Source organism: Schistocerca cancellata, chromosome 2 (assembly GCF_023864275.1).
Source record: "Schistocerca cancellata isolate TAMUIC-IGC-003103 chromosome 2, iqSchCanc2.1, whole genome shotgun sequence".
NCBI lineage: Eukaryota > Metazoa > Arthropoda > Insecta > Orthoptera > Acrididae > Schistocerca > Schistocerca cancellata.
Genome location: NC_064627.1, coordinates 929167169 through 929189486, shown reverse-complemented (window position 1 = coordinate 929189486; position 22318 = coordinate 929167169). Strand labels below are relative to the sequence as shown.

Here is a 22318-nt window from a genome sequence, read left to right as displayed (position 1 = left end):
GAGAAGTATTCTGCGGACACTCCCGCCCTCGAAAATGACCACAGCTGCCTTCACACGGCTGCACGCCCACTTTCCTCACTGGACGAATTCTCATGCTTTCTATTCCACGTCAGATGACCCTCTAAATCACGTGATCTTAGTCCGATAGAAATACAAAAGAAACCGAACTAATGTTTTAGTGGGCGGAGCTTTTGTACTACCACGGATTTCCACTAAGGCGCAAAGAGCCCACATTACATATGCAGCAAGGCGAGTGCTATAGCTGAAGAAGGTCAGTACTACTTTCGCGAGAATTTATAGTGAAAAGTGTTTTGTGTGAACATCGGTTTTGCAATGGCTGATTTTCGTGAACGTCCTACAACGGTGAAACTGCGATTTTTGCTCGGAAAATGTGGAACAGAAACTCTTGAACTGTTAAAACTGGCGTACAAGGACGGTGCTGTGAGGAAAACTCAAGTGAGTGGTTTCCCTATTTAAAACTGGTCAAATGTCCGTTGATGAAAGACCTCGTTCTGGTCCTCCTTCCACGTCACGAACGCACGAAAATGTTGAAAATATTCATGAGTCATCAACGAAGATCGATGACGGACCATTGAAGAAATTATGGAGCCGTCAGGAGAGACTTCGAGTTCAGTGCAGCGGACCGTGACAGAAGATTTGGGAATGAAAAGGATGGCTCTCGAATTCGTGACCCGACTGCTGACAGCTGAACAAAAAACAAGGTCCCGTGGAAGAACGTTGTGCTTTCAAGGAAGACACCCGAAATGAACAAAACGTTTTTCAAAAATTATCATGGGTGACGAAAGTTGGTGCTATGCTTACGATCGTGAATCAAAGTAACAATCAAGTCAGAGGAAAACTTTAGTTGCTCCTCGCCCCAAGAAAGCTCGTCAGGTGACATAAAATATTAAAACAATGCTGATTTGTTTTTTTCGACGTGAGAGGAGTTGTCCTTTCAGAGTTTGTTGCAGAGAGTAAGGCTTTCTACTTGAAAGTTTTGAAAAGACTGCGAAACTGTGTGCGGCGGAAGCGACATGATTTGTGGCAATCGGATGACTGGTTTTTCCATCATGACAATGCCCCTGCACACACAGTCCTGGTTGTCTGACAATTCAAATGGTTCAAATGGCTCTGAGCACTATGGGACTTAACATCTATGGTCATCAGTCCCCTAGAACTTAGAACTACTTAAACCTAACTAACCTAAGGACAGCACACAACACCCAGCCATCACGAGGCAGAGAAAATCCCTGACCCCGCCGGGAATCGAACCCGGGAACCCGGGCGTGGGAAGCGAGAACGCTACCGCACGACCACGAGATGCGGGCTGTCTGACAATTCTTGACCAAAAACTGTATGACCCCTGTTCCTCAAACTCCCATACTGACCCGATCTTGTCCCGCGCGGCTTTTTTTGGTTTCCTAGAATGAAAAGAGACATGAAAGGCAAGCGTTTTGCTGATGTTTCTGAGGTGAAGAGAAAACGACGAAAGCGTTGTCACGCGTCACAAAAAATGAGTTTAAATCAAGTTTTGAAAAATGGAATCAAAGATTAGACAAGTGTATTAGTGCAAGCGGAGAGTACTTTGAAGGGGATTGAAGGCTTGTGCATAAAATGTGAATAAATAAGTTAAAAAGTTTCTTTTAGTACCCCCTCATATCTAGGATTGTTTCGAACAGCACGTGAAACATAGCGACCAATATCCCTGAAATTTGGTAGCCCTACGGGGTTTAGTCAAATGATTCAAATGGCTCTGAGCAATATGGGACTTGACATCTGAGGTTGTCAGTCCCCTACAACTTGTTATTGTGGTGGTCTACAGTCCAGAGACTGGTTTGATGCAGCTCTCCATGCTACTCTATCCTGTGCAAGTTTCTTCATCTCCCAGTACCTACTGCAACCTACATCCTTCTGAATCTGTTTAGTGCATTCATCTCTTGGTCTCCCTCTACGATTTTTACCCTCCGTGCTGTCCCCCAATGCTAAATTGGTGATCCCTTGATGCCTCAGAATATGTCCTCCCAATCGATCCCTTCTTATAGTTGTCTTGTGACAGCGAGAGCGAGAGCACCAGCAGCAGCGAGTACTGTTTGTATAAAGCGTTTATTTTGCATTTTGTTTACGACCTTCCACTAAGGAAGGGATTCTATTTGTGTTTATCTGCTCTGCATAGTAACTAACAGTTCTTGATAAAACTTTACGTAGTTTTCGTGTTAGATTTCTTAGTGTTTTCTTGATCGTTTAGAACAGAAAGCGCCCTAAAACCGTCTTTTGTTTGTTTCGCGGCCGCTAGCCACTAGTCACTTGAATCAGCAGTTGTCTTGTGACAGCGAGAGCGAGAGCACCAGCAGCAGCGAGTACTGTTTGTATAAAGCGTTTTTGTACTTATTTGCTGCGCTTAGCTTTTAAATAGTTTTTCTGGGAAAACCTAGCGTAGTTTTCGCGTCTCGTATTTCAGTGAGTGTTTCTTGATTATCAGAGTAGCTCATCAGAAGATAATCTTGGGAATTTGTCATCGTATAGAGTAGGGTAAACATAGTCATGTGTAGGGACTGTGGTTGTTGTGAGCGGACGCAAGGAGAATTGGCCACTCTTCGGGGGCAGGTGGAGGCTTTGTCTGTTAGGCTCATCGAGCTCGAGGCGCAGGCGTCGGCTCGTAGTGGCGTTGGGGCAACTGTGGTGAGACCTATGCCTACTTCGGTGGCCTTGGAGTCACATGGAACCCCTGATGTCGCTGCGTCTTCCGGCAGTGAGCATCTTACCGGTCAGCCATCACTCCAGGGTGAATGGCGGACAGTGGTGGGCTCGCGCGTGCCTGGCCGAAAGGCGAAGGTGGGATCTGGCCGCGTGGCAGCTGCCTTACCCCTTTCCAACAGGTACGGGGTGCTTCCTAGTGGTGATGACATCGTTTCCGAGCCACCACAGGATGCCTCGCCTGTTGGGCCAGTGGCCGATTCTCCGGCAAGGTCCCGACAGTCACAGAGGGCGGGCCTATTAGTTATAGGGAGCTCCAACGTTAGGCGGGTTATGGAGCCCCTCAGGAAAATAGCGGGTAGGTCGGGGAAGAATGCCAGTGTGCACTCGGTGTGCTTGCCGGGGGGTCTCGTCCGTAATGTGGAGGAGGCCCTTCCGGCAGCTATTGAACGCACTGGGTGTGACCGGCTGCAGATAGTAGCACATGTCGGAACGAATGACGCCTGCCGCTTGGGTTCTGAGGCCATCCTTGGTTCCTTCCGGCGGCTGGCTGATTTGGTGAAGACAACCAGCATCGCACGCGGAGTGCAAGCTGAGCTTAATATCTGCAGCATAGTGCCCAGAGTCGATCGCGGTCCTCTGTTTTGGAGCCGTGTGGAGGGTCTAAACCAGAGGCTCAGACGACTCTGCGACTATAATGGTTGCAAATTCATCGACCTCCGTTATTGGGTGGAGAACTGTAGGGCCCCCCTAGACAGGTCAGGCGTGCACTACACACCGGAAGCAGCTACTAGGGTAGCAGAGTACGTGTGGCGTGCACACGGGGGTTTTTTTAGGTTAGAGGGACCCCCCCCCTTGGGCGAAACGATAAAATACCTGACGGCTTACCAGAGAGGACATTATCATCGTTGATAAAGAACGTCCGTCCTCAGAGACCAAAAACAGGAAAAGTTAACGTAATATTGGTAAACTGCAGGAGTATCCAGGGCAAGGTTCCTGAATTAGTATCTCTTATTGAAGGAAATAGTGCGCATATAGTATTAGGAACGGAAAGTTGGTTAAAACCGGAAGTGAACAGTAACGAAATCCTAGACACAGAATGGAATATATACCGCAAGGATAGGATAAACGCCAATGGTGGAGGAGTATTTATAGCAGTAAAGAATTCAATAATATCCAGTGAAGTTATTAGCGAATGCGAATGTGAAATAATCTGGGTTAAGCTAAGTATCAAAGGTGGGTCAGATATGATAGTCGGATGCTTCTATAGACCACCTGCATCAGCAATCGTAGTAGTTGAGCGCCTCAGAGAGAACCTGCAGAACGTCGTGAAGAAGTTTCGTGATCATACTATTGTAATAGGGGGAGACTTCAATCTACCAGGTATAGAATGGGATAGTCACACAATCAGAACTGGATCCAGGGACAGAGACTCTTGTGACATTATCCTGACTGCCTTGTCCGAGAATTACTTCGAGCAGATAGTTAGAGAACCAACTCGTGAAGCTAACGTTTTAGACCTCATAGCAACAAATAGACCGGAACTTTTCGACTCCGTGAATGTAGAAGAGGGTATCAGTGATCATAAGTCAGTGGTTGCATCAATGACTACAAGTGTAATAAGAAATGCCAAGAAAGGAAGGAAAATATATTTGCTTAACAAGAGTGATAGGGCACAAATCGCAGAATATCTGAGTGACCACCATCAAACGTTCATTTCTGAGGAAGAGGATGTGGAACAAAAATGGAAAAAATTCAGAAACATCGTCCAGTACGCCTTAGATAAGTTCGTACCGACTAAGGTCCAAAGCGAGGGGAAAGATCCACCGTGGTATAACAATCATGTACGAAAGGTACTACGGAAACAAAGAAAGCTTCATCATAGGTTTAAGAGTAGTCGAATCATAGCTGATAAGGAAAAGCTGAACGAAGCGAAAAAGAGCGTAAAGAGAGCAATGAGAGAAGCATTCAACGAATTCGAACATAAAACATTGGCAAACAATCTAAACAAGAACCCTAAAAAGTTTTGGTCATATGTAAAATCGGTAAGCGGATCTAAATCCCCTATTCAGTCACTCGTTGACCACGATGGCACCGAAACAGAGGACGACCGAAGAAAGGCAGAAATACTGAATTCAGTGTTCCGAAACTGTTTCACTGCGGAAAATCGTAACACGGTCCCTGACTTCAGCCGTCGCACGGACGCCAAAATGGAAAATATTGAAATAAACGATATCGGAATTGAAAAACAACTGCTATCACTTAGTAGCGGAAAAGCATCCGGACCAGACGAAATACCCTTAAGATTCTACAGTGATTATGCTAAAGAACTTGCCCCCTTTCTATCAGCAATTTATCGTAGATCGCTGGAAGAACGTAAAGTACCTAGCGACTGGAAGAAAGCGCAGGTCGTTCCCATTTTCAAGAAGGGTCATAAATCAGATGCGAATAATTATAGGCCTATTTCGCTTACGTCAATCTGTTGTAGAATAATGGAACATGTTTTGTGTTCTCGTATTATGACGTTCTTAGATAATACAAATCTCCTTCATCATAACCAACATGGATTCCGCAAACAGAGATCATGTGAAACTCAGCTCGCCCTATTTGCCCAAGAAATTCACAGTGCCGTAGACACTGGCGAGCAGATTGATGCCGTATTCCTGGACTTCAGGAAGGCATTTGATACGGTTCCGCACTTACGTTTAGTGAAAAAAATACGAGCTTACGGAATATCGGACCAGGTTTGTGATTGGATTCAGGATTTCCTAGAAGAAAGAACACAACATGTCATTCTTAACGGTTCAAAATCTGCAGATGTAGAGGTAATTTCGGGAGTACCGCAAGGAAGCGTGATAGGACCTTTATTGTTTACAATATACATAAATGACTTAGTTGACAACATCGGTAGCTCCGTGAGGCTATTTGCAGATGACACGGTTGTCTACAAGAAAGTAGCAACATCAGAAGACTCGTACGTACTCCAGGAAGACCTGCAGAGGATTAATGCATGGTGCGACAGCTGGCAGCTTTCCCTAAACGTAGATAAATGTAATATAATGCGCATACATAGGGGCAGAAATCCATTCCAGTACGATTATGCCATAGGTGGTAAATCATTGGAAGCGGTAACGACCGTAAAATACTTAGGAGTTACTATCCGGAGCGATCTGAAGTGGAATGATCACATAAAACAAATAGTGGGAAAAGCAGGCGCCAGGTTGAGATTCATAGGAAGAATTCTAAGAAAATGTGACTCATCGACGAAAGAAGTAGCTTACAAAACGCTTGTTCGTCCGATTCTTGAGTATTGCTCATCAGTATGGGACCCTTACCAGGTTGGATTAATAGAAGAGATAGACATGATCCAGCGAAAAGCAGCGCGATTCGTCATGGGGACATTTAGTCAGCGCGAGAGCGTTACGGAGATGCTGAACAAGCTCCAGTGGCGGACACTTCAAGAAAGGCGTTACGCAATACGGAGAGGTTTATTATCGAAATTACGAGAGAGCACATTCCGGGAAGAGATGGGCAACATATTACTACCGCCCACATATATCTCGCGTAATGATCACAACGAAAAGATCCGAGAAATTAGAGCAAATACGGAGACTTACAAGCAGTCGTTCTTCCCACGCACAATTCGTGAATGGAACAGGGAAGGGGGGATCAGATAGTGGTACAATAAGTACCCTCCGCCACACACCGTAAGGTGGCTCGCGGAGTATAGATGTAGATGTAGATGTAGATGTAGTCAAGTTGTGCCACAAATTTCTCTTTTCCCCAATTCTATTCAGTACCTCCTGATTAGTTATGTGATCTACCCATCTAATCTTCAGCATTCTTGTGTAGCAAAACATTTCAAAAGCTTCTATTCTCTTCTTGTCCAAACTATTTATGGTCCATGTTTCACTTCCATACATGGCTACACTCCATACAAATACTTTCAGCAACGAACTCCTGACACTTAAATCTATACTCGATGTTAACAAATTTCTCTTCTTCAGAAACGCTTTCCTTGCCATTGCCAGTCTACATTTTATATCCTCTCTACTTCGACTATCATCAGTTATTTTGCTCCCCAAATAGCAAAACTCCTTTACTACCTTAAGTGTCTCATTTCCTAATCTAATTCCCTCAGCATAACCCGAGCTAACTGGACTACATTCCATTATCCTCGTTTTGCTTTTGTTGATGTTCATCTTATTCCCTCCTTTCAAGACACTGTCCATTCCGTTCAACTGCTCTTCCAAGTCCTTTGATGTCTCTAACAGAATTACAATGTCATCGGCGAACCTCAAAGTTTTTATTTCTTCTCCATGGATTTTAATACCTACTCCGAATTTTTCTTTTGTTTCCTTCACTGCTGGCTCAATATACAGATTAAATAACATCGGGGATAGGCTACAACCCTGTCTCACTCCCTTCCCAACCACTGCTTCCCTTTCATGTCCCTCGACTCTTATAACTGCCATCTGGTTTCTGTACAAATTGTAAATAGCATTTCGCTCCCTGTATTTTACCCCTGCCACCTTTAGAATTTGAAAAAGAGTATTCCAGTCAACATTGTCAAAAGCTTTCTCTAAGTCTACAAATGCTAGAAACGTAGGTTTGCCTTTCCTTAATCTATTTTCTAAGATAAGTCGTAGCGTCAGTATTTCCTCGCGTGTTCCAACATTTCTACGGAATCCAAACTGTTCTTCCCCGAGGTCGGCTTCTACCAGTTTTTCCATTCGTCTGTACAGAGTTCGTGTTATTATTTTGCAGCCGTGGCTTATTAAACTGATAGTTCGGTAATTCTCACATCTGTCAACCCCTGCTTTGTTTGGGATTGGAATTATTATATTCTTCTTGAAGTCTGAGGGTATTTCGCCTGTCTCATACATCTTGCTCACCAGATGATAGAGCACGATGTATGAGACTGGCGAAATACCCTCAGACTTCAAGAAGAATATAATAATTCCAATCCCAAAGAAAGCAGGGGTTGACGAATTACTTAAACCTAACTAACCTAAGGACATCACACACAACCATGCCCGAGGCAGGATTCGAACCTGCGACCGTAGCAGTCACGAGTTCCGGACTGAAGCGCCCAGAACCGCTCGGTCACTGCGGCCGGCTGGGGTTTAGCCAGCAATGAGTAGCTTCAGCTAGATATGCCATAGCTGAAGAAACTTGTGGTCTCTCCTTGGTGAACTGGGTCCATTATCAAGGCTAGAGACTGTGTTACACGGTATTAGCGTAACGTCTACTGGGGATGGTCTAATTTTTTTGGAAAATGGAAATTTGTAGTAAGGTCTTATGGAACCAAACTGCTGAGGTCACCGGTCCCTAAGCTTACGCACTACTTAACCTAACTTAAACTAACTTACGCTAAGGACAATACACACACACACACACACACACACACACACACACACACAAACGTGCCCGAGGGAGGACTCGAACCTCCGACGGGGGAAGCCGCGCGGACCGTGACAAGGCGCCTCAGACCGCGCGGCTTTTTTTTTTTTTTTTTTTGGTCCAATCTGTTTACACTGTAGAGGAAAATAGAATCGTCAACCTGATAAGAGACCAGGCCGCATTGTACATCTTACAAAAAGGTTAACCTTTTTGATGCCCGGGTGGTACTGAATGTTTATTGCCGGCGAGGAAGCTAGTAGTCTGCTGCATGGACGGGCCAAGGTTCGTAAACAGAGCTAATAGGGGCTGATGCGCAGCAGTAAAGCACCAGATCGGAATGTGTACCGTTTTAAGACACAGCATTGTGAAATTTAAGCGAAAGAACTCGGTAACGTACACACAACGTTTCAGAGTTGGAGATGAGAGCAACCCTTAATTAGTAGAAAAATAAGTGCAAAATGTTAGAGTAGCAGCTGCGGCAGCATTTATACTCTAAGTTCTTTTAAAGATCGTAAGACTAAAAGCTGTTAATAGTTTCGTTAACTACAACCATGCGATATGTTGCACATAACATTGTTTCCAGGCTTAAAGGAAACTATATCAACGTGCTATTTACAACAATATACGAGAGATGCTCAACTAACAACTATCCTTCTGCCTACTGGAATAACGTACAATAGCATCAGTGTCAGAAGGTCCGGTACATACAGTTGTTTTGAACTTGTAATTCTCTGTAATTCATTACGCAAATGGTTTACGAAAGCTATGTAGACATTTAAAAGAAATGAATTAGAAGAAGAGTAAAATAATAGCGAAAGCCGAATTGCCAGCGTCCCAGTACAGAATAGCCTGCCCTCTCCTCCAGATTGATACTATGAAAATCGATATGCTGGTTGCAAATGAAACATATTGTGACAGTGGACGAGTTAGGTTGTATGATGAATCTGCTGAGCATTCAATTTATGTGTCAAAGGGTTAAATTTTCAGCTATCAGTTCGTGATCTAAAAGTTTAGATTACGTCTCTGTGTAATTGAGGGATTTTATTTTTCTTTTACGACACTTGCGGCTTTCAACTTAGGCAACGATTCATGAAGATTAAAAAGTGTAGTTGGGCTATGATTTGTAGTTCAGAATAGCAAATTCCTTAGTAGCTGGCTGACTGCATTGGTACTCAGACTGGATGAAGGAAAGACCGTATCACATTCCGTACAGGTATGCGGAAATATCATTCTGATTTTCAGTGAACCTTCAAACTGTTAACAATTATAAGGAATAAACAGTAAACAAATACGATTAATTAAAAATATGTACGTATATTTGGCAATGTTCATGATGGGAATCAATGAAAAATGGTTGCTTTCAAGATTTGCGAAAACATCGACGACTCTAAAGCGGGATACGTGCCGTTCAAGGGCAGTACTTTTGCATTTAAGCCATCCGAGAACGCTCTGCGTAATAACTCTGAGTTACAGTTTACCATGATCCCCGTACAATGAAATGGAATAACATTCCTGCGAAAGGTAGGTATCTGAGTTCGAATTTTTGTCGAGCACACAGATTTAACTTAAATTTACTATAGGATGTCATTTGTTATTTACACCTTCCCAGTAAGTGATCAAATTATTAAATGTTTTAAAATTCGTTCAAGGGTCTTCAAGCAACAAAAGTGGAGCCACTGATGTTTCACTGAATATTTAATTACATCCCCTGCTCTTGGTCCACTTTTTGTGTTTAAGTTGATTTAAGTGAATTTGCTTGTTTCAGGCTTTTCTAAAGTGAATATTTATAACAAGGATCAGTTTCACAGAGCATGTAAACCTCTCCTCAAGCTGGTGCTTGGTTTGAACACCACAGTCCTTTAGGAGCAGTCCTGTTGAATGTGGTACATGCTTGCCTTCTCTGAACTGTGAGCTGACTTACTGCATCTCTTGAGCTGCGAAATCACTTACCCAGTCTAGTTAACGTGAACTCTGAACAACGGCATTTTTTGTATCAACGAATTATTGCCAAGTGTGAAACAAATGAGAAGAGACAAAAAATACTAGCATTTTTTATCCTGCCCTTATAGTCCACCTCTTGCCAAAATCGCCTTCATTGGCGTTAGCTCTTCGCTAAAGAAGTTGTTTTCTCAAGAAGGTTATCCTTCGTGAAAAGACAGCTCCCTCCTGCAAACTGGTTAGTTGAAATAAGAAACATTACAGTCCTTGCAGATGAATTTGATTTGATGTGAAACAGAATTATATCACCTTCTTAAGGTGAAATCAAACTAATAGAGTATTTGAAATTTACGTCTTACGGATGACGTTTCTTGATGAACATACGAAAAATTATTCTTCTAGAAGAAGTACACAAAGAAAATCAGGCAGTATGTTCTTCAGTGACCCAGCGACCTAATTTTCGACGTTTATCGGTGAACGTAATAGTTACAAGTCTTCAAGAAAAGCATAAAAAAATTCACATTATTTCTTCATTGACCGGCTGCCACGCTCTCAACCTTCTGAAGGTGCATTATGTGTGTTAAAAACTACCTCATGCCAGGATTAAGTACACTATAGGCAACTTTCGCAGGTAAGTCCAAATAACACGACGAACAAATGAGTGAGCTATTATTTACTCTTACAACCGGCCTTCAAGGTCTCGGGGTAACCTCTAGGGAGGGGATGAGGGCTGTGTTTTCGAGTTCCCATTTGAGCATGCCGTACAATTGTGGGTTTTAAATGATGGGTTATTATATCGATCTAGTTGATGGTATTGACAGCAACGTTAGATCGTTTGCCTATGATGCTGTAGTCTACAGGAAAATATCACACGAAAGTTGTGAACACATCAATGAGGATTTGCAGAAAATAAATGCGTGGTGTAATAAATGGCAGTTATCTCTCAATATTAGTAAGTGCAACCTACTGCGTATAACAAGGCGAAAATCCCCGTTAATGTACGAGTACAAAATAAATGCCCAGTCTTTGGAAGCGGTAACATCAGTCAAGTATTTGGGTGTGACTATTCGAAATGATCTCAAATGGAATGATCAGATTACACAAGTAACGGGCAAGGCGATTGCGGTTTATTGGTAGAATCCGAAGCGATGCAGTCATTCAACAAAGGAAATTGCTTACAATACGTTAGTTCGTTCAGTCTTAGAGTATTGTCTGTATGGGACCCTTACCAGTTGGGTCTAATTCAAGAGATTGAGAAGGTCCAAAGAAGAACGGCAAGATTCGTGACTGGTACATTTAGCCATCGCGAGAGCGTTACAAATCTCATAGAAAGTTTGAAGTGGGACACACTTAAAGATAGACGGCGCGCTAAACGGAAGGGGCTGCTCTCTAAATTCAGACGAGAAGAGAACAAAAGCTTTTGAAATGTGGTGTTACAGAAGATTAGATGGGTATATCACGTAACTAATGAGGAGGTAATGAATAGAATTGGAGAGAAGAGGAGTTTGTGGCACAACTTGACTACAAGAAGGGATCGGTTGGTAGTACATGTTCTGAGGCATCAAGGGATCACCAATTTTGTATTGGAGGGCAGCGTGGAGGGTAAAAATCGTAGAGGGAGACCAAGAGATGAATACACTAAACAGATTCAGAAGGATGTAGGCTGCAGTACGTATTGGGAGATGAAGAAGCTTGCACAGGATAGAGTAGCATGGAGAGCTGCATCAAACCAGTCTCAGGACTGAAGACAACAACAACAAACTGACGTCTTTTCGCCGTGCATGACAAAGATAGAGAAACTCAACTGGCAGTGACCATTAATCTTTCTGCTGCTGGCACAGCCCTCCTAAAAGAGGTATCTTTTTGGGAAATTTTAGGGCTTACACAATTCAGTGACAGTTCTAAATGTGTATCTTCCATTCGGAAAAAAATTACGAAATGGCCCTTATTCCACGTCGGCTTTAAGGTGATACACTAGTTTTACCACACCATTCTGCTCCCTACTTTTTAAAAGAGCGGTCGCCCCAAGCGATGTTTCTTCGTTTTCTTTTTATGATGATCATCTCCTTGCAGTGAAACATATGCATCAGATGCGGCGACTGCTAAATTCTCTTCTTCCCTCATAATATCGGCTGGTGAAGTTGTAATTATAAAGCTACTTTATAACAATAATAAAATGGGAGCAAAGTCGGCAAGCCGACTTCGATTCCACATGGCGAATCCCTTCGCGCCAAGCCGTTCATTTGTGTGGATGAGAAGCCGAACGCCAATGCATTGGTGACCAACGTTCGGCCAAATACCAGAACAGAATTGGAGAGCAAAGAAATTCGTGGCACAACCAGACCAGAAGAAGGAATCGGTTGATAGGACACATTTTGAGACAGCCGATTTAGTATTGGAAGGCAGTGTGGTGGTGGTGGTGGTGGTGGTGGAGGAGGAGGATGGGAGGGAAATCGTAGAAGTAGACCAAGTGATGAATACAGTAAGCAGATTCAGAAGGATGTAGGTTACAGTAGTTACTCAGAGACGAAGAGGCTTGCACAGGAGGGAATTGCATGGAGAGCTGCATCACACAAGTCTTTGGACTGAAGACCACAACAAAAAGGCCGGCCGGGGTGGCCGAGCGGTTCTAGGTGCTTCAGTCTGGGACTGCGCTAACGCTACGGTCGCAGGTTCGAATCCTGCCTCGGGCATGGATGTATGTTATGGCCTTAGGTTAGTTAGGTTTAAGTAGTTCTAAGTTCCAGGGGACTGATGACCTGAGAAGTTAAGTCCCATAGTGCTCAGAGCCATTTGAACCACAACAAAAACATAACAAATCAGGCTGAGTAGATGATGCCAGAGTGTCAGTTTCTCTACAAGATTGTTTGGTAAGGGCCTACAGACTTATTGGTTAGTTTACATGCCCATTATAGTACAAAGTCGATTATTAAGGGGGGGGTAGAACGTCAAACGGGCCGACTTGCCGCAGGAGAAGCACCACAGGACATTTTATTTTCTACTGTTTATACTTTTACAAATAAATTCATAAAACTTTGTCGGCATGACCAGGAAAGATTCAGAATTCACACTCATAGCAGTGGAAGTGCAAAAACATAACATAATTTTTTTTTTAGATATGAAATTTCATCATCTTTTCACCTACTGCCGGCCGCGGTGGCCGTGCGGTTCTAGGCACTTCAGTCCGGAACCGCGTGACTGCTATGGTGGCAGGTTCGAATCCTGCCTCGGGCATGGATGTGTGTGATGTCCTTAGTTAGGTTTAAGTAGTTCTAAGTTCTAGGGGACTGATGACCTCAGATGTTGAGTCCCATAGTGCTCAGAGCCATTTGAACCATTTCACTTACTGGTGGCTGCATTTGTTGCTGTAGGTACATTTTTCTTCACAAGTAAGAGAGATTCTTCGATGAATTTTGCTCAGCATACAAACCATATTTACAGGTGTATGAAACTCTAGAATTTTTCAAATCTATTAAAAATTGTGGTAAAAATTGAGATAATTAACTACAAAATTTGATTTTTTTCTAAACATAAAGTTTAAAACGTAACAGCTCATTCATTTTTTCATAAATTAAATAGAGTCTAGAGTTTCAGACACCTGTAAATATGGTTTGTATGCTGTGCAAAATTCATCGAACAGTCTCTCTTACTTATGAAAAGAAGTGTACCTATAGCAACAAATGCAGCCAATAGTGAGTGAAAAAATGATGAAATTTCACATGTAAAAAAAATCATTTTGTTATGCTACGAGTGTGAATCCTGAATCCTTCCTGGTCATGCTGACAAAGTTTTGTGAATTTACTTGTAAAAGTATAGACAGTGGAAATTAAAATGTCCTGTGGTGCCTCTCCTGCTCCAAGTCGGCCCGTTTGATGTCCTACCCCCCTTAACTCATTCTTTCACGGTGTAATTTTGGCTGGCGAGCGGCTGGCGATGCTCACCTGGTCGAGGCCGCGGTCCTCCAGGGACTGTCGCGCTATGATGAGGAACACGTCGACGATGTCGTTGAGGCTCCTGACCGGCAGGTCCTCTGCGTCCTCGCTCTGGTCGTCACTTCGCTTGACGCGCAGCCGCGACAGCGCCGACCGCCAGCCACCGCCCTCCTGGTCGTCCTGCTGGGGAGCAGACCCGGCGAGCACCTCCTTCATCTTGCGCAGCGTCTCGTTCAGCGCGGCACCCAGCGACTGCTCGAACTCCTCGCTGCCCACCTCTGGGCCGAGTTTGCTAGCATTCCTCCCCGGTGCAGGTGTCTGCTCGCCCATCTCTCCTTGGAAGCTTTCCGCATCAGATTCCTGCACACTTTTGTTGTAATTTCCTCCGTCCAGATAAGTAGCAGTGTCTTCTTCCCAGTTTGTGACCCTCTCACCAAAATGGGCGTCTTCGAAATTTGGATCATCAGTGAATTCGTCAACAGGTGATCCGTTCTTGCCAACAGCAATTGGTGGCTGCTGTTCGTCATGCTCATACGTATCTGATGGACTGACAATGAAGTTCCACAGGCTGTCGTCCGTAACTTCGTCACTCCACCCACTGGCAGCGTTTAGTTCCTGAGGAGGAGCGTATTCTCCATCTGGGCTTCCTCGTGAAGTAGGCTGACCGTGTGTCACTGATACAGAGTCGCTGCGTCCAGAGCCGACAGTTTCCTGCCGCGAGGTGGAGTCACTCGGATCGTGGAGGGTGGTAGTGGAATGTCCATCCACGGCAGAGCCGTCGACTTCGTCGTAGCCGTGTAGCACCGGCGAGGCAGCCGAAGTGGCCAGCAGCAGTAGCAGCACGGACACGGGAGTGCTCGACGCCATGGCCACAGGTCTTCTGCAGAAGGCGGCCGAGTGCAGTCGCCAGCACGCTAGAGGCGACTGTGAGCGTCCGCGCCAGCTGGTGCCTGTGGTGGTGACGGCGGCAAGGCCACGCATCTACTGGCGGTGCGTCATCGACCCGGCGCGGCTGCGCGGCCACGCTCGCTCGCTCACCTAGCGTGTGTGTATGTGTGCGGCTATGCTGCGAGCAGACCAGCTCGCGGAAACCCCACGACGACCGCCGCCCGTTCCGGTATCGGCCGCCGCTGTTACCCTATTACACATACAAATCGTTTGAGTCAGCAGTCTGAGAGAGGCCGCTCTGGTTCTGTTTCGATTACACAACGAACAGCGCTGGCTGCTCCGAGGCGTTCTCTAATCCGCGTCCTCGCTAGCGGATACTGCGCGAGTGAACGGCCCGGCCGCGCTGTCTCGTGAGTCAGTGGGCGGACCCGTCGCAGTCGGGTGCACCCTTCCCCGCTTCCGGATGACTAACGACCTGATCGACAAGTGCAGGACACTCGACAGCACCGATTAAAGGTCGGTTCACGTAGGCGCGGAACAAAGGGAAAGAAAGGGGGGGGGGGGAAATCTTTCTGCATACCCCTTCCCCCCATCCCCACCCTCGCAAAAAAAACATCAGTTTCAAAGTTTCGCAGGTAACTTTAGGAGAAGAAAGTATCTTGAAATCTAAACTTACCAAAGTGGTAAGGAATTCCAGAAATTATAAGCTGTATTTAACATAGGAACAACCGCCTTCAGACACTATCGTGATTTTAGTTCAATGCACAATGCGTCCTCGAGGCTCATCTTTAGGGGCTTTGACAGTCTACATTGACTATTTTTCCAGATATAGGTTAATTCTACTCCTGGCGTCCGCCCCCGGTAGCTGAGTGGTCAGCGCGACAGAATGTCAATCCTAAGGCCCGGGTTCGATTCCCGGCTGGGTGGGTGATTTTCTCCGTTCGGGGACTGGGTGTTGTGTTGTCCTAATCATCATCATTTCATCCTCATCGACACGCAAGTCACAGAAGTGGCGTCAAATCGAAAGACTTGCACCGGGCAAACGGTCTACCCGACGTGAGGCTCTAGTCACACGACAATTACATTTTTTCTGCTCCTGGCAAGATTACAATGGTGTTACATTGTGGGCACATTGTGAATCTAAATTTACAAAACCAATAGAAATCGAAAAATAGCTTACGGTTTCCAGTGGTGGATACAGTTTTTCTGAAGCGCAGTATGTGAATCGTGTTCATGTACATACATACAGTTTTCGTTCTTCAGTACATTTTGTAGACACAAGTCACTTGTCACAGAATTTCAAATGAAAAAACGCTGCATTTCTATGAATACAAAAGTGTTATTATTTAATGATGATGGTGATGATGATGGTTGGTTTGTGGGGCGCTCAACTGCGTGGTTATCAGCGCCCGTACAATTATCCAATCTTTGCTCAGTCCAATTTCGCCACTTTCCTGGATGATGATGAAATGATGAGGACAACACAAACACCCAGTCATCGTTATTATTTAAAGAAGAAACAAAGCCATTATATCATTAGTTATACATGATATCATTTTCAAAACAAATAGCCGGCCGTAGTGGCCGTGCGGTTCTAGGCGCTACAGGCTGGAACCGAGCGACCGCTACGGTCGCAGGTTCGAATCCTGCCTCGGGCATGGATGTATGTGATGTCCTTAGATTAGTTAGATTAAATTAGTTCTAAGTTCTAGGCGACTGATGACCTCAGAAGTTAAGTCGCATAGTGCTCAGAACCAACCAAAACAAATATTTGTGAATATGTCAAATGTGGATTATGTTAGCAAATGGTTGCACTATTAAATGAAGCATCTTTACATTTGAAATTTTTTCACTTGTTTTTACAAACTGTGCTGTTCAATGAATAATATATATGTACATAAACTTGTTTACTCATACTGTACTTCAAAAACCATGTATGAAGCACTGAAGACGGTAAGTTATTTTTCGATTTGTATGAGTCTTGTAACCTTATATTCACAATTTACCCCCTTTGTAATATACCACTGTATTATTCCCACGGAATTAACCTAAATCTGGAAAAATAATCGATGTGGGCTGTCAAAGCACCTGAAGATGTGCCCCCAGGACTCGAAACGCATCGTGCATTGAAATAAAATCACAATTGTAGTTGAAGAGGGTTGTTCTTTGTTTTACTGTAGTAATACAGTGACGGAAGAAACACTGTCAGAAATGGATAAAAAATTAAAGATTTTTTAAAAATTTCTTTCGTAAGGACCTGCCCATATGGACAGGCTTGCGGCCTGGTGGTAACATGGTAGCCAGTTAAAAGAGCACATTCACACACTGAGCATTCCTGCTGTCAACTACAAATCCTACACAATTTGGAGCCAACAGGTGGAACAGATGAACTACAGGCAGTCCACCTGTTGACTCCAAACTGTGTAGGAGTTCAGTTCCAAATGGGACTCACCACTGAAGACAATTCTACTCCACTCAATGTTATTCCAGTTTGAAGACGTGTCTGGGCCCAGAGACCGTGGGGACACCAACGTGGCTGGCCCGCCACACTGCCCGACAACCAGGAATGATGGTCTGCGACGCCATTTCTTTTCATAGCAGGGCCCCTCTGTTTGTCATCTGCGGACCTATACAGCGCGGAAGAACGTCAACGATGTTTTACGCACTGTTTTGTTGCCCTTTATGGCATGCCATCCTGGGGTCACATTTCAGCAAGATAATGCCCTCCTGCACACGGCGAGTGCTTCTACTGCTTGTCTCCGTGCTTATCAAACCCTACCTTGACCAGCAAGGTCCCATAATCTCTCCCCAATCGAGAACGTTTGAAGCATTACGGGCAGGACCCACCAAGCAGCTCGGGATTTTGACGATAAAATGCACCACTAGGATAGAATTTTCACGATATCCCTCAGGGAGACATCAAACAAATTTGTCAGCGAATGCTAATGGAATCATTGCTTGCGTAACAGCTAAAGGTCCACCAACGCATTACTAACTTGATGAATTTGTAAAGTTCTTTCTCTTGAATAAATCATCCAGTTTTCCTGAAACTGTAATCATTTGATTGCCTATGCACGTACCTCACAATGATTTCCCTCCCATTCGGATTGTTCCTTCGCGGGGCGTAGCTTTTTTGGCTTAGCGTAATTTATAAACAAAAACACAATATTGCGTATGTTATTTATTTTGCTAAATGCTTTTCGGCTTACAAGGTCAGCAGCAGACTTCAGTCAACTGTCGTCGTCAAAGAGATTACAACATTTGCAAACAATGTTGGGATAGATATCATTCATCTAGACTGAGGCATGAACACACAGAAAATGTTATCCTTTTTATTGCAGAGGTAATGCAATTAAAACGTTAAAAAGGTGAACAGTAAATAAATGTAAAGAGAGCAAGCCAGGAAAAACATTAACACCAAAATCGAAAAACGGAGCCTACGTAACAATTTAAATTAAATTAATAACAAAAAATAATAAAATTAGCACTTGAGAAGAATATTAAAAAATTTCTTGAAGGAGTATTACAAATAGAACGGTATACATGAAGAGAGTAAACGGCAGAATTGTCAATTGTAACAGCGGAATAAATGGGGTACATAGGCAATCATAATAAAATAAATACAAACTGGAAAATAGAGGAATAGAAAAGAACAGGAAGTGTGGGAAGCATCCGGAAAACTGCGAGGATTAAGCGAAGTTTAGAAGTGGGGAAGTACTGAGTTATGTATGGTCGTTTAATATTAAATCATGACTGTGCTACAGATGTTTGTTGATTACCCTGGTTCCAACAATTTGAGTTTTGGGCCATTGTTCGCTTAGAGAAGGACACGGGGCTGTGGGTGGTAGCTTTGGCTCTCGCTCAGTACATGCTCAGCAAATATGGAGTCATAATTCTGCGACCTCCAGCTGCGTTCATTTTCAGCCTTCCTAACTGCTATGTCTCTGCCTGATTACTGATGTAAGACATATTACTATCAGGACAATAAATTTCGTATGCACCACTGCTGGCTAGTAATTGGGTATTATATTTGCTATTGAAAATACGCTGTGCTGTGGTGTGCCTCACGTAGTAGGAAATCCTATATTTGCAGAATTTCAGTGTTTTCGCTACACTGTGTGATACTTGTCCTATTGTCCTAGGTATGGCACTGTACATCACTTGCTGCAGACAGTGGAAGGAGCAGCAGGGGCAGGATACACGAGGGGTAATAATTTTCGACGTCGTTTGCTATGCAAGGATTGTAGCCATTGCTTGAGATACTACATTTTATAATGTCTAATCGCACCTGAAAATCTTTGGACTTCGGAAGAGATATGAGACGATTCACCACTGACTTAAGCATATTTGTGTGTTACTGGGTATTGCGTGCAAGAACATATTGCTCTGTCTGAAGTTGTAGGTTTCCTATAAATTTTGAAACAATGTATTTGTGTTCTGATCTCAATGGTTAGACGTAAGAATTAGAATTATGCAGGAATTAATATTATCACTATTTTGTAAGACTGTAACACTGATTACTAACTTCTTACCCCTTATCTTTTTTTCCAAATACAAGCACTAGCCTGGGACACAATTTGGTTGAGATTGAGACCTATGAAACGAATCTATGAACACCTTCTTCCTCACATAGCCACTTACTACACACAAGCATTATGTTCTGTGCCACGCATTTATGACAGGAAAATTGATATATATCAGCATATCACATATGCTTTGATATCTCATCAAAATGCCTTCTCCGAGTTGTAAGTAGTTCCCGCAGTGGACCACAAACTGCTTCATCATTCATTTGGCAACAGATAAGCCATCTAATCGACGGAACAACACAACAGTAACTAATGATTACTAAATTGCTGGAGGGCATACACAGTGTTACTATTTTTATTATTATTATTATTAGTAGTAGTAGAGGTAGCAGTGCCCAGACATAATGCATTGGCAGAATAAGGTCTTCCAATCTTTGCCAGTTCAGAAGTAATGAGTCCAGTAATGAAGTAATTTACTAACAGTAAGTGTAGCAGCGCATTTTAATTCGGTTCTTTTGTCGGGGGGGGGAGTAAGAGTTGTTAGTGAGAGGAGTGGTGCAGGGGAAGCATTCTTTGTAACAAGTCTCTATACTCAATGTGGATAGTTCGCGTTCTTTTCTGTAGATGAGTTACAAGTAGCGCTAGCAATGCACTGCTAAGTGGTTCATCATTCTAGGAAAAAGAAAAGGTTATTAGAACTGAGAAGAACCATTTGTTCATTATACGATAAAAACCATTATTCTAAACATAAAAGTATTCAAACAAAACTCTTTTTCTTTCTAAAAGTTAGTTATACACTAATGTTGCCGACGTTGGAGGTGGGGGGAACTTTCTCATAGCTGACTGCACTCAGCGGCCTCAGAAAGGCTGAGAAGCACTGGTTTAAGTTATGAAAAAACATGTTGCGCTCTCTTGTAATCTGTCCACATTCTCGCATGTAGTCGAGTTTTTATCGTTACATTAAAACACTTTAATTGTTTATTCGTCTTATTGTTAAAAACTTCTCGTCAAAGGAACATATTTGGATTACAGCCAAAATGGAAACATTGATCATACATTGTTAAAATGGAGTTGGACGGCCCGACATCAAAATCAACAATATGAAACCAAGTGTTTTTTAAACAGCTGTGCAGTAACATTGGTCACTAAGTAAGCTGTAACGTCACAGCTATTTACAGTACAGCCAACCTACTGCAGTTTAATAATGTATGACCAGGTTGTAACTAAAAGCCCAACATGCCTATACAATTGTCCGTCTTGATCGTTATATATATATATATTCACCGTAATGCTTTTCGGCCACAGCCATAATCAGAATCACATTAATTATCTCGGTACACTCTATCTCGCCAGTTCACAGTTCACATGTTCACTTGTACCCTGACTAGTACAGGTGTACACAGGAATTGGGGACATTTGGGGATATACACTGTACCGAGATCTCCATGTGACAAACCCTAAAGCCGTGTGTGTGGGCCGAGGTACAGCGGCGGTCGGGGATGAGGTAGTAATAACCTGTGACGGCAAAGAGCTGAACCCGGATCCACGCCTGGATTCACACTGGACATCGACGGAAATGGAGGTGGCATTACCGTCACGTGGAGATGTGTTCACTCTAGACGAAACGCCAACAAAACGGCACTTCACTTAGGTCAGTACTGAACTGTTAAAGAAAGGTTATGAGAGTCCATCAGCGATGCGGAAGTTGGAATATCATATCCGAAACAAACTAGCAGTGATTAAGTTTAGTAATGGCTGTAGCAAAATTCATAACGGATATTCTTAACAGAGTAGTTATGCCAAACTGCCGAGGACTAAAACTGTACGAAAAGTTTTTTGAATGACGATAATCTGCCACGCTGATTTTCGTAACTTGGATTATAATCACCAGCTGAAAAATGCGCCTTTCGGCCGGCCGCGGTGGCCTGCGGTTCTGGCGCTGCAGTCCGGAACCGCGGGACTGCTACGGTCGCAGGTTCGAATCCTGCCTCGGGCATGGGTGTGTGTGATGTCCTTAGGTTAGTTAGGTTTAAGTAGTTCTAAGTTCTAGGGGACTTATGACCTAAGATGTTGAGTCCCATAGTGCTCAGAGCCATTTGAACCATTTTTTTGCGCCTTTCGGAGCACAAAAAAAGGCGAAAATGTTGCTCTTTGAAAGAGTCTGACAGAAAAGTGGGAAACCAGCTGCTTCAAACCACACTTCACGTTTCTCACCAAAAATGTTGGCAAACGGACATATTCGCGCTCTATTAACAAAGATTATTCTAAATTCCTTTAATCTATTCTCTGTTTGTAGGTAAGCCTTAATCCTCAGCATGCCTTTCACACTGCCACTATCTACCCTGATTAGCCATAACATTATGACCACCGACCCACTATCGATATAAACCCGTCCAAGCAATATCAGCGTCACCTGGCGAGGAGCGATTGCTAATCAGACACACGCACGGTGCGTGTAGTATCAGTGAGAGTGCTGTCCGTGTGTAGAATGGGAAAGGCGCGCGATCTGTCTGAGATTGACCGAGGGGAGGTTGTGATGGCCCGGAGGATCGGCACGAGGATTTTGGAAACTGAACGATATGACGGATGTTGGAGGAGTGTGGTGGTGAGTGGCGAAACAAGGTGAAACCACGTCCAGACTTCGTGGGTTTGGGCGACTATTCCTCATTACAGACGGCTGACGTCGTAGGCTGGGCAGACTGGTAACACAGGACAGGCGGCAAACTGTGACGCAACTACACAACTGGACATTAAAATTGCTACACCAAGAAGAAATGCAGATAATAAACGGGTATTCATTGGACAAATATCTTATACTAGAACTTACATGTGATTACATTTTCAAGCAATTTGGGTGCATAGATCCTGAGAAATCAGTACCCAGAACAACCACCTCTGGCCATAATAACGGCCTTGATACGCCTGGGCATTGAG

At 43.8% G+C, this 22318-nt stretch overlaps 1 protein-coding gene across 2 annotated transcripts in view; it reads right to left on the bottom strand.

The window, feature by feature from the left end:
- The window catches only part of LOC126162884 (uncharacterized), a 248543-nt gene that overhangs the window by 86111 nt on the left and 140114 nt on the right, over positions 1 to 22318 (bottom strand). For both annotated transcript variants that reach the window (XM_049919685.1, XM_049919684.1), the window contains exon 2: positions 13977 to 15105. In XM_049919685.1, coding sequence (XP_049775642.1) covers positions 13977 to 14948 — 972 coding nt within the window. In that variant the 5' untranslated portion in view covers positions 14949 to 15105. The remainder of the gene's footprint in view (positions 1 to 13976; positions 15106 to 22318) is intronic.